We start from the raw sequence: 16,872 nt of genomic DNA on the forward strand, positions 1-16,872 counted from the left end.
ATCAGTTTGGCTTCCCAGGAGATCCTGCCCATGAGTTCCCTGAGTGAGCTGAAGTCTGCTTTTCTGAGTCCAGAGTCATCACTCTGTTGCTCTCCATCCTTCCTTTCCTCAGGACCTGAACTCAATCATCTCATGGTCACTGCTGCCCAAGTTGCCATCCACTACTACATCCCCCCACAGTTCTTCCCCATTTGTGAGCAGCAGGTCAGGAAGAGCATGGCCCCTACTTGGCCACTGCAGCACTTGCGCCAGGATGTTGTCTCCAGTACTCTTCAAAACCTTCCTGGATTACCTGTGCAGTGCTGCATTGCCCTCCCAGCAGATGTCAGGGGGACTGAAGCCCCCATGAGAACCAGGGCTCCTGACCGGGAAACTTCCACTAGCTGTTTGAAGAAACCCTTGTCCACCACTTCCTCCTGGTCTGGTGGTCTATAGCAGAGCCCCAGTACAACATCACCCTTATTGCTTTCCCCTCTGACCTGACCCCAGACACTCTCAACAGGCCTCTCTCCAGAGCTCTGAGCAATCATATGGCTCTTTTACATGAAGCCCAACTCCTTCTCCTCTTCTCCGCAGCCTGTCCTTCCTGAACAGTTTGTACCCATCTGTGACAGTGCTGCAGGCATGCGAGCTCCCACCAGCTATCCCTCTTCTGGGATCCCTTTCAATGTCTTGGTGTTGCCTCTGCAATACTCCATCCCTTTAGCTCCAGGCTCAGCCTCTTCCAGTGCAGAGCAAAGCCCGTCTCAGGGGGGCACCACAAGAGTCAACCCAGTGAGTTTGGAACAGCAGAGAAAGCCCTCGGCAAGGTGAAGAACAAGCTCCCTCCTGGCCACCAAGTCCCTGGAGGAGCAAAACCTGGGCTGGATTTTCAGAGCAGCCAAGCACCTGCAGCTCCCACAGAGATCTGGCATGGCCCAAATTAGTCCAGCACCCTCCCTGATCGCCACTCTCATCCCCTTCCCCTGCCCCATCAGCTGTTCTGCTTTCTGCTCCCAGCCCCGCTGCTCCCTGTCCCATTGGCCACTCTGCTTTTTCTCTGGCCCTATCACCCTGTGCTGCTGGTCTCTTCCCAGGCCTCTCACATGCCCCACACAGAGGCCGTCTGCACCTTCAAGACACTGGTGCCTGCCCTGGGGCATGGATTAATAGACATTAATAAGGAAACATCTCATTGTTCCTTTACCTTTTCCATCATCCTTTTGTCTCTATGGATTCATCTTGGGCTGAAACAGTAAATCAAAAGAATGTGATTATTGCAGAGTGATGACAGCCAAGGTCCAGCAATCAGGAATGGGATCCACAGACCTGGGCTCAGCACTGTCCGCATCTCCTGCCCTCCCCACTACATCCCGTCCACCAGCCTGGGCTAAGACCTGCTCAGGGCCTGAGAGTAATGTGTTGTCCTTGGGGCAGGGGCTCTCTTCTCAGCACCCAGGGTGGCCGTCCATTGCTTTGCTAAGATGTCTAGACCTTCCTGGGGCTGCAACGTGCAGTCTGAACAACCAAGCATTTGGTGTGTTTGTACTGCTGTTGTGCTATGAAGGTGCTCACCCAGCCCTTAAACCCTCCCTGTCTTCCTCTCAGTCCTCCCTGAAGGCTCCCACCCTGCTCTCTAGGCCAGTCTAGGCCCTTCCACCCCAGTCACTCCTGGGGATCACTCCCAGCTCCCCACTCCTGCCAGGCTTGGTGTACTTATTCCTGCTCCCTGTCTGCTTCCCTGCTCCATGTCCATCCTTCCCCTGTTTCCACCAGCACCCATCACGATGGCCCTCTAGTCCCTAAAGCAGCCTCTGCACCCACCCCTTGTTCCTATAGGACTAGATTGAATGCCCTTAACTTTAGTGTAGTTGATCCCCTGGAGTCCCAAGCTGCTTCTCATTCTGGTGCCTGGCTCCGTGACAGCTATGTGCCCTCTCCTGACCCCATAACCCCTGCCCCACATGCAGAAAGGCTTCCAAGGGTCTCAGCAGCCTCTCCTGCACTGGAAACAAAGTCCCTTTAGTCCTTTTCTGAGCACAACCACACTTCTTCAGCTGTGAAGGCTCAAGTTTGGGGGTGGGCAATGTACAGCCTCCAGACCAGATGCAGCCCTGGGTCCAGACCATGAAGCTTGGGAGGCTTTGGGAGTGGCCCTTGCCTACATCTGCACCAGAGCCATGTAGTGAGACGTTGCATAGGGGTCCAGGCGGCTGGAAGCTCTGCCAGCAGGACTGCCACCACCATGACCTTTCCTTGCCACTGAGCTACAGTGCCACGCAGGTCCAGGCAAAGCCTCCCATCACCGGGATGGCACTGAAGCCACCAGCCGCTGAAACACCTTGGCTTACACCCAAGGTTCATAGTAACATTTTTTCCCACACAAAGGGTTTGAAACTGCACCAGGAAGCAATGGGATTGCAGCAGTAAAACCTTGTCTGGAGTATGACTCGACTTCATACCAGTGTCCTGAGCCACTTTATATATTTGCTGGAAGTCTTTAGTGGATTCTCTCTGTTAAACCCAGCTGTCCTAGTGAGTGAGCAGCAAGCCCATGTTGTATGTCTCCCTGCTTCCCCCTGCCTGGGAGAAGGATTCCCATGACAGGTCCATTCCCCAGTGTCCCAGCTGCCTGCGGAGGGTTCGGGATTGAGAGTATGGTTGGGGGCAGAAAGGGAAGAAAGGTTTATTGACCTAACAAAAACACAACTACACATAGTAACAAGACAAACAATGACAGTCAAAAACAATTCACGTCGGCAACTTATCGGCAGTCCCCTCTGATGCCTGATACACAGCAGGCTTCTCTTTCCACAAAGTTCAGCAAAGTCAGGCATCCTCAAACAGCGCTGTCTGAGGGGTACTGGGAAGGACCCTGGTATTCAGTCCTTGGGCTTCTCGAGGTCCACAGGCCCACTGATTCAGGCAACAGCTAACTAATCCTTTTCACGGAGCTTTATCTTCCTTCTCAATGGTTTCCAGTTATTCCAGCTAATTTATAGCTTCTGAATGGTTCTGATAACGAACAACCACTCAGATTCCTTTTACTTCAACTGTCCTTGGACCAACAGCAGTACAAGCATTGCATTCCTTTGATAAGGTAATTTTAACTACGCCACAGAGCCTTACTACTTCAAGGCTTTGCTAAATTTACTGGGCCTTACTTTATACAAGGCCTCACTACATCTTAAACTTTAATTAGGCTTTTAGCGACAACATATAGCTTAATATCTAAACAAATACAGAAAAACACTTGGTCTAATCTTCATAGAGCCTGAAGCAAGCACCTTTATCTCACAGACATAATTTCAGCTATCACACCCATCACCACAGAACTGTGCACGAGGTCCCCCCCCAGCAACACTTTCCCATGACCCTATGTAGATGAAGTTATTGCTCCTGCCTTTGCAGTGGAGATGGTGAGCTCTTCACTGACGTTGCTCATGGTCCCACCTGCACACACAGCCGACACTCGGAGTCTGTAGGGCGTCCCTGGGCTCAGCCCATCGATGTCACAGAGCTCTGCTTTCCTTCCCGTCCTTCGCTCCAGCCATTTGTCTTTCTGCTCAGGACTTTCTCCTCCAGCTTCCTCCCTATACTCCACCCTGTACTCCTTTATACTGACTCCCTCTCCAAGGACTGCTGGTGCCTCCCAGCTCAGGGAAATGGCAGATGAGCCCACATAAACTGCTACAGGCCTCCCAGGTGGGCTGGTTGGGAGCATCCTGACAGCATCACTCACAACACTGCTCACGCTGAGCCCTGGTTTGCTGATGGCAGCATACTGGAACTGGTACTCAGTGTTTGCACACAGCTGTGATACTGGGAATGTCTCTTGTTTGCTATACACACTCACAGCTGTCCAGTCCTCCTGCCCCACTCTTCTGTACTCCACCCGATAGCCGGTTACTGCAGCCTCTCCCCGGGTTGCTGGCTTCAACGTGAGCTGCACACAGTCGTGGCTGATCCCAGCAATCAGGGGAGGAAGAGGTTTTGAGGGAGGCTCAAAGTTGGTGCAGACCAGCTCCCCATCCTCATACAGGTAAATGGAAGCTCCTGGGTTGTCCTCGTCTGAGACTGAGGTCACAAGGAACCGAGTCTTCCCGCTACATTTATTAACACGTACGAAGTCTGAGAAGAAACGTGCAGAGACCCGTGCTCTGCGCTGTGCAACGTCGTGCTCAAACCACAGCCGGCAGTTTGATTCCTCACAGGCAGGAGAGGCTGAGGCTGGATCCCAGGTTTTCCTCTCATCTGCAGTGTGAAGCCAGGCAACTAAACCTGATAGAAATGGCTCCTCTCGATGTAAAGAAGTAAAAGTAAAGGAGACAACATATGTAATCATGGGGTTGAATACTATGTCCCTTAGATCCTCCTCTGAAGAAATCAGCTCCACCCCGTCTAGCAAAGGGAGGTACATGTTCACAAGTTTCATCTCTCTCATTCTTAGATCCAGAAACTCCCGGAGGTGCTGAGGACTGAATGGTGATTGTTCAATGCTCATTAAAGCCTCCTCCAGACACCCTTCCTCTGCTCCTCCTGCACGGATGGCAGGGACGATCGCGGCCAGCTGTTTCTGGAAGGCCTGTCTGTACCGAGTGCACAGCGCCTGGCACTGCTGCAGTTTCCCCTGGATTGCAGGGAAGCGCAGGGCCGTGCTGTCCCTCATCATGTCCCTGCACCGCCTGTCGCAGTCGTTCAGCTGCTCCAGGACAGCCTGGGCCTTAGCCATGAGCCTTGCACTGATCTCACGGACCACCGCAGCGCCTCGAGCATCGGCCCTGCTCAGCGGGTACAGCCAGACTCTCAGCGGGACGGCCTTCTCCCCACCGTCCCCCACCAGCTTTGGGAGGGTGGCACACACTCTCGTGGCATCTTGGTAAGTCGCTGGATTGTCCTTGAGAGCAAAGTCACCGTAGTAAGTGCAACGGATATGCTGAGCCTCTTCTTTCTCACTGTCATCCACTTCGACTTCTCCATCTTGTCCTGCTGAAATCTGACGGAGTTTTTCTATCAGCCGCTTCATGTTGCCCTGTGTCTCTGGTACGACCTCACGTGAACCCACTTCCTGATCAAACACAAAGAAAGCCTGGGCCCCGTACAGCACAGCAGTGACCACGTGAGTCGCTTTGCCTTGGTCCGGTACAGCCGGGTAAGGGACCTGCTGGAGCCCTAAATGGCTCATAGTCAGTCGCTCCAGCCTTGTGCTTGTCTGGTGTCGGAGAGTGACTCGGGCCTGGCGCTGGGACCTCGTGGTGTCATTTAGATATGCGGCAGATCCTTTCACCTCAACCAAACCGCACAGGAAGCTGGTCTGCAATGCCGGGCCCATGCGGAGCATGGAGGCTTTGTCTTCAATGGTGTCAGACACAAGGACCTGCCATTCTGTCTCACACTGCTCCCCAATATCCACGTCCTTGTGAAGGACCTCGGTGTCCAGTAATGTGACATCTGCAAAAGTCCAAACCCATTAATGTTAGTGTCTAATCGAGGGAAGAAGGAGTGTTTCTCCCGGCTCAGCAGGTGTAGGACTTGGGTTGGGCTGCCTCATTTTGGGATGGTGGCTAGCTTTACATCTTCCCTTGAAATGCCATGTTTTTCTCCAGCATCTTTCCAGCTATAGTGAGTCACTCAAAAAGAGCCTGCTAAGCATGCTGTGGGACATCACTCACTGGATGGTTTTTAGAAGAGTTCAGAGAAAGTATTCTTGGCATAACAGTGCACCAGAGCTGGACTGGAGACTCTCGAAGTCTCCTGCATCCCTATTCTCTGATTTTGTTCTCAGTTTTCAGTTAAAAAGGAGACTAAGGGCTGGATCCAAATAATTCCCCCACATTACAGAAAGCAATCCAGACTAACACTACCCCAAGGGCCAAAAACTGCTCTGGTGCCTAGAATCATCCCTTTCCCTGAGAACCTGAGCTGAGATTATGCACATGATCAGAAATGCGGCACCTTGGAGGCCAGTCTGTCTCACTCCAAATGAAGGAAGAGACCATCTGGGTGGAATGGACCCTGAGGGTCACCTGGACCAATGGGATGCACAAATGCAGGAGGCTGCTCTTAAATCATCAATCATCCCTGACCAGTGTTTAACCAGCTGCTTCCTGAAAACTTGCCATGGGGAGATCCCACCACTCCTCTGGGCAGGCTCCCTGCTCTGACAGTACTGGCGTGTCTCCGGAGATCTTATGTAAAGCTGCTTTGCTGCAATGTTCAGCCATCACTTTCCTTTTGCCCTCTGCAACAAGGGGGGACAATTGTTCTCCCTGCTCTTCCCAGCAGCCTTTCAAATATTTAAGGCCAAGTGGGATGGGAGGCTGAGTAAGCAAAGCACAGGGCCAGCCACACTGGAAAGGAGAGGTCCCAGCCAAGCTGTACCCTGGAGGGAATAAAGAAGAGCACTACTGCCACCACCCTCAGGCCCCAGAGGGACTGGAAGAGCCTTCAGGTTGGCAGAGGCACATGATTTCCCCCTGCTTCTGGGGCCTGAACCTGAAGTCGGGGAAGCGTTAGGGATTTAACATGAAGTAGATGCTGGAGGGTAGGGCTAGGATCCAGAGTGACCTCGACAAATTGAAGGACCGGACCAGGAGAAATCTCATAAGGTTTAACAAGGACAAGTGCAAAGTCCTGCACTTACGAGGGAACAATCCCATAAACCGGCACAGGCTGGGGATTGACTGGCTGGGCAGCAGCTCTGCAGAAAAGGGGTTACAGAGGACAGTACACTGAATAGACGCCAACAGTGCGCCCTCGTTGTCAAGAAGGCCAACAGCACAACCTCAGAAGGAGCATTGCCAGCAGATCGAGGGCAGTGATTCTTCCCTTCTTTTCAGCACTGGGCAGGCCACATCTGGGGTCCTGTGTCCAGTTTTGGGCCCCCACTACAGAAAGGATCTGGCTAAATTGGAGAGAGTCCTGCAGAAGCCAGTGAATATGGTTTGGGGGCTGAAGCTCATGACTAGGGCCCTGAGAAAACTGCAGTTTCGTGGACTGCACGGATACCATGAAATTAGTCCCATGCCGTGATTTAAGGGTCCAAAGCCAACACCAAAAATAAAAGAAGGAAATACAAGTTTCCCTTTGCAGGCTGGCAGCATTCCTAGGCATCTGCCACAGTCCAGCCTGCAAGGGGAAACCTGGGCTTTTGCAGCAGTTCCAGCCTGCAAGGGCTGCTGGGGGCATGGCCAGGACACAGCCAGGCAGGATCGTGCATGCAGCACCAGCAGCCAGATGAAGGTAAGTGTATGTGGCAGGGGTGGGGAGAAAGCAGTTTGCAGGGCCAGGACTTGGGGAGAGTTGGGGGTGGGGCACAGTGTGTGTGTGCGTGCAGCACGTGCATGGGTAAAGTCTCATTTTTCAGGGAATATTCACAGAATTACCAGGCAATTGTAGTTCCATGAATATTCCGTGAAAAAACGATACTTTACCTGTGCATGTGTCACAAATTTTCTAGAAGAAATCCTTGATTTTCTCAGGGCCCTACCCATGACTTGTGAGGACAGGCTGAGGGACCCGGGCTGATTTAATCTGGAGAAGAGAAAACTGCAGGGGGATTGAATAGCAGCCTTCACCTCCCTGCAGGGGGATTAGAAAGAGGATGGGGCTGGACTCTTCTCATATGACGTTATGTGATACAGTCCAGCCCTCTTTTTTACACCTGGGTTTCAGCAGGTGCTGGGTCAAACATGTCAACTAACATATTTTAACACATGCATTTTATGCTAGTGCAGGGAACCCATTAGGTGGTCAAATGAATGACTGCTTCTTTGATGTGGTCTCAATAGAAAGATTAATTCCTTCTAATCATTTCTTGAAGCAGAACAGTTTAGAAATCTTGGTACTGAAAGCCATACATTGTGCAACAGTATTTCACCCCTTAAAAACACCTTCTCCCTCCCTACAGCTGGAAACCAGGAGAACGAAACACACTCAGTGTTTTGAGGACTACCTGGCAGGGGGGCGTCAGTGCGGCAGTCGTACAACATCCCCAGCTGGAACGGACGCCCCAGAGTCGGCATCTCAACGGCTTCTCTCTCAACATCGGCCATGGAGGTAACAGGGAGGTTTGCCCAAACCTGAAACACACCAAGAGTTAATCAATGCAGTCACCGAACCTATTCCTAACCACGCTCTCCTGACTGCTGACCTCCCTGGTGGTCACTATTCCACATGGGTGTCATTATAATAGAGAGGGATAAGATCCAGAAACTACTAGCACCAGTGGTTGATTCAAATTACTGCATACTGATAAACAATAGTTGATTCAGGTCTTTCCAACTATACTGAAAACCTCTAGTTTTGCATCCTGGGAATGGAAGGGAGAGGCACCAGCAAGCTTAGAGCACTTCTAGACACCCAGATTTCACCCAACAGAAAAATGAGAGACACTGACACTGCGTTATTGCTGAGATGTATAAAACTATTGATAAAATACGTAGCCAGGGAGAGTATTGTCCCCTGGGTTGTAGCCACACATCACTGGAAACACTCCCTAGTGCCAGTGGTTTGGAAATGTTTAATTTTTTTTCTTAAATGCAGCAGTTTGTGACACAGTAAATGGCCCGGTTGTGATGGCTAGCTTTCTTTACTGCCTCTTCCCAGCTCCAGTTCTGGGCACACCTGGCAGATGTGTCAGGCAATGATGGAGAAGACTTTGTGGCAAATCTAGCAAAGTGTCCCTCATACCTGTGCTGGTGCTGGCCTCACAGTCATCACTGGGTAGCACTGTGGCAGAAATGCCACCGTCGTGCCCCTCTCCAGAGACCTGTCTCAGCCAGCCTGGGAGGCTGGTGTTGAATCCCTCAGGGTGGGGATCTCCCACCTGGTCTACATGACAAAAGCCTGGCGCCTGGGAGGCGGATGCTCTAGTCACCTGGGCAGGGAGGAAAGACCCGGCCCTGCGCGGGCCCAGGTAGCCAGGGATGTTTTGGGAGATTGGTCGGCTTGTGGCCAGTATTGGCAGCTTCGATTGGACCGGGCTGCTGAGGTCAGAGAGGTTATTTAAGGGCTCGGTCCAAGAAGAAGGGCAGTCAGCCATTAGCCATGCGGTCATCCAGGTGAATCTGAGCCTGGCTCTCTCCTCATCACCGCATGCTCCAAGTGTGCCCTGCCTCCAGAGGAAACAACAACCACCTCTGGACGATGAGAGTGAGTAAGCTACTAAACATCCGATTAGATATTTAGTTTCAGTAACTCAGATGCGTTTAAACGGCTACCTCAGCCACCCTGGTTTGCTCTATGGGATTCCTTTGATATTCCTGTAAGATTTCTATGACACTGCTCTACCTTTTACCCTGTTTCCGCCCTACCCCTGTAATCAATAAAGTTCTCCTTTGTGACCGGTGTGGGAGACTTATTGAGGGGTGGGTCTAAATTATGCCAAGGAGGCCCCTTAGGTCTGTGGACTAAGGGAGACTTTCCTATTAAGCCCCTGACTTGGGGAAGTGCCCCAAGTGCCTGTATTGGGTCTAGGACCCATTGGACGATCAGGCCTGTGTTTTCCAAGGTGCGCAGAGCCAGAAGTGAGTCCAGAGCCTTGGATGGTGGCAGCGGGACCCCAGGCTAGCGGGTGTGCTCCAGGGAAGGGGTTGGCCGGACGGGAGGCACCCCAGGGAGGCACTCGCAGCCGGGACGGTGGGCGGGCGCAGGGAGGTGGGCAGCTCAATGCAGGAGCGCCCCCTACTGGCCCGCCACAAGCACAACATGCAATGACCATGGGTCTTCACAACCAGCAATTGCATTGCTCCCAGGGCTAGTCCAACCCACTCCCCAGGAAGCATCACGAAGACCAACTTTATTATGTTCAGTGGTTTCCCCTCATCACCAACCTGCACACAAGAAACTAGGTTCACCAAGCTAGAAAGAGTCATTCCAATACAGGAAGAACAAATGTAAGTGCACTGTGTCAGTGTGCAACCAGGCAAAAGTGTGAACTGTTCCCAGAAGACACACAAGGACTCAATAGGAGCTGCAGGAAGGCCATACCTTGTGGCACAAGAGATGCTAATATGGCTAACGAGGCCATGCACATTTGGAACATGTTTGAAAAGAAAGAATCACCCGGTCCACATGTAGGTCCCCTGATCCATGCAGTGACTGCAGGGGCCTGTTTCTCACCCTGGGCTGATCCCTAGTCCCTTCCAACCCTAATTTTCTATGATCTATGATAAAGAGCTGGTCTGTATATGTAGTCACCTGTGCATTGCACTCCCAGGCTCTGGGGCACTAAGGAGCATTACCTAACACAGGGCTCCAAGCACTGTATAATTGACTATCTGGGAGCTCCTCTCTTCCCAGCATACTCTGGGAGTCAGACCCATTCAGATGAATCCCCCACCATGTCCAGGGGAGACGACACATCAGAGCCCAGTCACCTGCTACCCAGAAGGCATGTGGAGGGGAGGTCATGCAGATTTCATTTGTTCTCTTACCGGTAATGTAGAAATGCACAAGTCCTCGCTGGGGGCGCTCAGAGCCCCGTCCTCGCACACGGCTGAGACTCGGACCCTGTACAGCATCTGTGGCTTCAGCCCATCGGTCTTACAGAGCTCGACTTTCTGTCCTGTTCGCTGCTCCAACCATTTGTCTTTCTCCGCAGGGTTTTCACCTCCAACTTCCTCTCTATATTGCACCCTGTACTCCTTAACACTGACTCTCTGTCCAATGACAGCGGGTGCCTCCCAGCTCAGTGTGATGGCAGTTGATTCGACAGTAGCTGCTGCAGGTGTCCCAGGGGGGCTGGTTGGGAGCGTCTTGACAACGTCACTCTCCTCACTGCTCGCACTGAGCCCTGGTTTGGTCACTGCAGTGTATCGGAACTGGTACCTAGTGTTTGCATACAGCTGTGATACTGGGAATGTCTCTTGTTTGCTATTTATGTTCCTGGTCATCCATCCCCCCAACCCGAAATCTCTGTACTCCACCTTATATCCCATGATCACAGACTCTCCAAAGGGAGCTGGCTTCAAAGTGAGCTGCACACGGTCATGGCTGATTCCAGCAATCAGGGGAGGAAGAGGCTTTGCTGGAGGCTCAAAGTTGGTGCTGACCAGCTCCCCATCCTCATACAGGTAAATGGAAGCTCCTGGGTTGTCCTTGTCTGGGACAGACGCCACAAGGAACAGGACAGCCCTATTTGATTTGTTCACACGAACAAAGTCAGAGAAGGACTTCACCACTTGCTGTGCTTTTCTTCTGATCTCTTTATCCTCAAACCACTGTTTGCTTTTGGGGTTCTTACCAGGCAAGCTGCCTGATACCACACCAGAAGTTTTCTCCATAAATGGCCTCCGCAGCCAGAGGTTTAATGCTGAAAAATAGGGTTCCTCCGTGTGCAAGGAAGTGAGAGTAAGAGACACAACAAAGCGATGCCTGGGGCCGAGCACGGCTGCCTGGAGTTCACTCTGGGAGGAAACGACACGCACTCCCTCCAGCACAGCAAGGTAGGAATGGATAAAATTCATCTCCTCCTGTTTCTTCTCCAGGAATTCACTGAGTTGGTTGGTGCTGAATGGTGACTGCTCCATGCTAGTTAAAATCTTTACCAAGGCCCCTTCCTCCTCCTGTCCTCCATGGATGGCAGGCAAGCTGCTTGCGAGCTCTTCCTGGAACATCTGTCTGCATTGTTTGCACAAATTCCTAAATTCCCGGATCTTCCTCTGGATTTCAGGAAAGGTTGTAGCTGCTTTGACTCTCTCCATATCGCTGCATCGCACATCGCACTCAGCCAGGTGCTCCAGGGCTCTCTCAGCATCTGTAATCAGCACTGATCTGATCTCGCGCACCAGCTGAGCCGCTCTGGGATCCAGCATGCTCAGTGGGCACAGCCAGACCCTCACTGGTACAGTCTGTTTTTCATCACTTCTGAGCAGGTCAGGGAGCTTGGCGTAAACCTGCATGGCATCCTGGTAACTAAGTGGGTTCTTTTTCAGACAAAAATCACCATAAAATGTGCAATACAAATTTTCGTTACTTTCTTGTTTCTTTTGAAATCTCCCAGATGTCTCTTCCCCTCCTGGGACCTTTGGTATCTTTTCCACCAACAATTTCATTTTCCCTTCTATCTCCCACATGTTCTCAGATGAGGAAACCTCCCGATCAAACACAAAGAAAGCCTGGGCCCCGTACAGCACAGCTGTGACCACGTGGGTGGCTGTGTGATCCCCAAATACAGCAGGATAAGAGATGCTCTCAGGCCCCAGCTGGCTCATAGTCAGGTGCTCAAACCTGTCTGTCATTGAGTACTGGAGAGTTACTCGGGCATGATGTTTTGATTTCTTGATATCGTTAAAAAATGCAGCGGACCCCCCTAGCTCCACCAGCCCCGCCAGGACACTGGCCTTCAGGGACCCTGACAGACTCAGGGCAGAGGCCTTGTCTGCCATGGTGTCAGATGTGATGATCTGATTAGTAGTGGAGTGCTTCGGCATTGTCTCCGTGTTTCTCTTCAGGGTCTTGCTGTCCCATAAAGTGATACCTGTGAAACAGGGCACAACCGCATAGTCAGTGATCCTGGGAGAAGACAAGGTTTCAGCTTAGTTTCTTAAATCTGTCCTATATTGAAACACACTTAGTAGACACTGGACACCAGCACTGAGGGCTGGTGATGCTCCACTGGAAAGGATATCCATCTGTCTGTGTATTTTACTCTCTGGAAGACAAGCTATAGCTATTCTGTTACCTCATTCTCCCTATGATCCATATGCAAGTCCTGCCTGTCTGGTCTATCTCGTCCCTACTGAGATGCCAAGAACTTTGTGGTGGGTCTGCCTTGTCATGGCACATATTGACTGGGCCTAGCAATAAGGTTTTGAGGTTGTTGTGATGCCCATACATACTAATGCAACAAAAGCAACCCATTGATACCAATATGACCTGACTGGTATCACAGAGTCCTAGTGGGGCAGTTTTTATGGCTGGAATGGTGACACTGACAATGGTTATAGTCTGTTTTGCAAAGAGATGACTGGGAGAAAAGATGCTAGTGTTGCTGTGAGTGTCAAAAACACATATACTTACTTGTTCCCCAGGTCAGGAGGAAGACAGCCAAGCAGAATACATTTAGGTGAAGATGAAAGGTGAAAGATGTAACACTGATGAAATGGTGGGGCTGTAGTATAGACCACCAAATCAGGAAGGTGAATGAGGCCGTCTTCAAGCAGGTGACAAATCTGTCCAAAAGCAATAAGATGGTATTGATGGGAGACTTCACCTTTCCAGAGATCTTCTGGAAGAACAATGCAGCCAAGAGAAGAAGGCAGCTCATGTTCTTAACTTGCGTGGAAGACACCTTTCTGTTCAGGAAGGTGGAGGATACAATTAGGCAATCATCCCTCTTGGATCTTTTCATGGACAATTAGGAAGAACTAGTAGAGGATGTGAGGGTGATGGGCAATATGGGAGACAGCGACCACTACAATATGATAGGACTGCAGATCTGGAGAAAGGGAAAGCATGAGGTCAGCAAAGCAAGGATGCTATGTTTCAAGAAGGTGGATTTCATCCAACTCAAAGAGTTAACAGGTATATGTCATCAGAGGACAGAGTGAAAGATAAAGGTGGGAGCTTCGAAAGGGCAGAGTATTGGAAGCCCAACAAGAAACTGTCCTTACACAATGGAAGTACAAGAAGAATGGCAAGAGACCCCTGTAGCTGCACAAGGAGCTTCTAGGATGCCTCGAATGCAAAAGGAAAGCAGAGAGGCAGGGGGAGAATGGGCACGCCACCAAGGACGCGTACCAGGAAATAGCAAGAGCCTGCAGGGACAACATCAGGAAGGCAAAGACGAAGGAGGTCAAGAACAACAAGAAAAGGGTCTGTAAGCCTACTGGCCACAAAAGAAGGACCAAGGAAGCTCTGGGTCCTCTGTTATCAAGCCAGGGGTGACTCCTAACTACTCAGCAGCTGCTTTGCCTCAGTCTTCACGCAAAAAAAAAAAGCTGCAGTCAGACTCAGACAGACTTCTTCTTCCCTTCAGTGGAAGGGAATAGATGCCCAGGGAAGTTGTGGACTCTCCATCACTGGAGGTGTCTAGGAGAGGTTGGGCAGCCACTCGTTGGGGACGACCTAGGCATAGCAATGCCTATGTGCTACTACGGGGATGTCCCAAGATTCTGGGTGTTTTGGGTGCCCCCTCCCCACCTGCCTGCTACATGTGTCAGGGTGTTTTTAAGCCTTCCTCAGAGGCACCAGGTATCGGCTGCAGCCCAGGCTGGGGATGGGGACAGGGCTGTGCCAGTGCTTCTGCTGAGACTTACAGCTGGAGGTTCCTGACAAGTGGGTCTTGCTCCTCTGCTCTGGATAAGACTGATCACTGTATTTGGGGTCAGGAATTAATTTTATTCCCTTCTCAAACTGATATGGGCTGGGGGTGGGGAGATTGCTTTCCTGTGTGGCATGGGGTGAGGTGGCGGGACTCTACCTGGGTTCTCTTGAGTGTCTTAGCAGCCTTTCAGGGAAGCAAGCCACCGTGGTCCCCATGCTTTACTTGTGGCAGGTTAGCATGTTATGTCTTGTGTCAGGGTTGATGGCAGTTTTACAAAGAATTTTGATTATGGACTGTATACGATGGTTTGGACAGGGCTGACCCTGGCTCAGACAGCAGGTTGGACTAGATAACCTCTGGATCTCCTTCCAGGCCCAGTCCTCTATGAATCTATACTTATATGAAAACGTAGATGAGATATGCCCACACTGAGCAACTGAGAGGGCAGTCCTCAAGTTGGAAGATAGACAGTCCTAAATGTGTAACCCCATGAAGGACATCGTGCAGACAGGGGCCTGATATCTGGTGAGATGAGATGCGTGTTCTTGTTCTGACAAGTGTTTCGTGGTCAGTTTGGGGGCAATGGGGTGCAGAGGCACACTTTGGCAGTTTCACCTTTTGTTTCCTACTTCTTTTTTTAAATAAAGACCTAAACAAGTAAAAAAAAATGTCTTTCTCTCTCGTGCAATTATGTTGGTCCAAGCAGATCAAGGTAATACCCGCTAAGTGTCTGGTGAATGCCTTCCCTTAGGACTCATTAAGCTTCTCCACACCTCAGGTTTAGCTCTAACCAGCTGTTTTCCAGTCTCAAGGCTGACATCACATGGAAGGGATGAGGAAGGCAGCTGCTTTCACTCGTAGAAAGTACACTGGCAGGATGTCAGTAGACGACAGCATAGAAACATGAGCGGGGGCTGGGCACATGGGAACATACCTGGAATGAAAGTGTTGCTGCGGCAGTCGTACAGCATCCCCAGCTGGAAAGGACGCTCGAGGGCAGGCATATCGATGGTACGAGCACCAGTGCAAGCCATGGTGGTAGCAGAGACTGTTCCTGACCTAAAACACAGCAGGACCAGGGTGACATGGATGAAGTGATCTCACCTGCCACACACACTCCTCAACAGGAGTTGAGCTACTCTGACTTCTCAGCTTGTCACCACTTAGGACCATTATGGGAAACAGAAAGTTCGTTCCCATTGCAGCAACTAACCGTACTTGTACTGAAAGCAGCAACTCCGCAACCCGGCAGTAGGAAGGTGACTTATTTCTTGAACATGGAAGAGGGCTCAGACAGAGAAGGAGGACTTTCAACTTTGCTGACGACTGAGTGCTGAGAGTCGATGGCTGGATGCTGAATTTAGAAACACTGAACCCCAGTGTGCATTGGTGTAACATGAGGACAGCGCTTGGAGCTGTCCTCTCGCACCTGCCCCCACTCGGCAGCCCCCGGGGGAGCAGCAGGCAGCTGGTCTGGGCAACATGTATCATGATGTGCGAGTCGTTCCGGGAATCATCCTGCTGTAGAGTGGCCTTGGAGCTTGCTCCTGCTGGGGGAGCTTTCACCCCTGTTTTGCCACCAAAGCTCATATCAGGAAGATAAAAGTTGGCAGATTTCAGTGACCAAAAACATGGAATCGATCCTCCCCGCAGCAACAGCAGCAAACTCCACTGTTGCTCTGCAAAACTACAATTCCCAGAATGCCTTGGCTCCATGACACACATTGCTCACAGTGCTGCAGCAGTGCAGGCAGGAAGTACAAGCAAACAGGGAATAGGAGAGCAGTGCCCCCCTCCTCTCTGGCTCCCCTTACCCCTGCTATAGGAGGGGTTGATGAGAGCAGCAGGGACCAACCTTTTTGGCAAACATGCCACAAATGAAGGCCCGTGCCCTTCCCAAGTGCTCCTTTGAGCCCCTTTCCCTGCCTGCCCTGCTTCTCCCTGCCTGCCACGTCTGTCTGTGGACAGAAGAGCTGTTGCAAAGATGACTTCTGCTTTTTGGCTCCTTTTCAGTTTCACACAGGAAACTAGGTGGGCTAGAAAGCCCACTCTGTATGCTTTGGTCTTTAAGCATGTCTTATTTCCATGTTTTTGGTATTGTGTTACTAAGGGAGCTGAATGAACAGATTGGAAAGAGCATTTCCTTTCAATCCAACAGCCCCCCCTGCTAGGACTGGCTGCAAACAGCCCCCACCCTTGTTGCCCCCTCCCCATCCAGGACCTCACCAACCTCAGCCCCTCCAGCGCGCGCTTCCTGGACAAGTGGGTCCCTTCTTCTGCTGCCCTCTGCTGAAGTCACTCCCTCGTGACCCATTCAGTCAGGTCTCCATAGCAATCAACCAGCCACAGCAAACTCCTCTGTCCTGTCCCAGACAGCAAGGGTGCCTATACACCTACGGATTTTCACCATTTAAAGTGGTCTAAAGCCATCACTTAATATACATGGGTAACTTTAAAGCACTTTTTAAATGGCAGAAGTCACCTTAATTAAACCTCACTGTATGTAAGGTGAAATGCGGTAGCACATCTCAGCCTACCTGGTTTATCAATTATATCGCACATGCATTTAACTGGGGCTTTTCAGTGTGGTCATTACTTATTGCTACCATTGGGTTCAGGTAGCT

General features: G+C 51.1%; 1 protein-coding gene across 1 annotated transcript; it reads right to left on the reverse strand.

Moving 5' to 3' along the window:
• Window positions 1-2,640: 2,640 nt before the first annotated feature.
• On the reverse strand, window positions 2,641-16,539 carry LOC102568112 (uncharacterized). The gene is made up of 5 exons (XM_059729393.1): window positions 16,479-16,539; window positions 15,183-15,307; window positions 10,416-12,460; window positions 7,934-8,060; window positions 2,641-5,430 (listed from the first exon to the last, which is right to left on the reverse strand). Exons 2-5 carry the CDS (start codon window positions 15,280-15,282, stop codon window positions 3,356-3,358), a joined length of 4,347 nt encoding a protein of 1,448 aa, XP_059585376.1. The 5' UTR covers window positions 15,283-15,307; window positions 16,479-16,539; the 3' UTR covers window positions 2,641-3,355.
• Window positions 16,540-16,872: the final 333 nt, after the last annotated feature.

The sequence above is a fragment of the Alligator mississippiensis genome, chromosome 5 (genome assembly GCF_030867095.1).
Source record: "Alligator mississippiensis isolate rAllMis1 chromosome 5, rAllMis1, whole genome shotgun sequence".
Classification (NCBI taxonomy): Eukaryota; Metazoa; Chordata; order Crocodylia; family Alligatoridae; genus Alligator; species Alligator mississippiensis.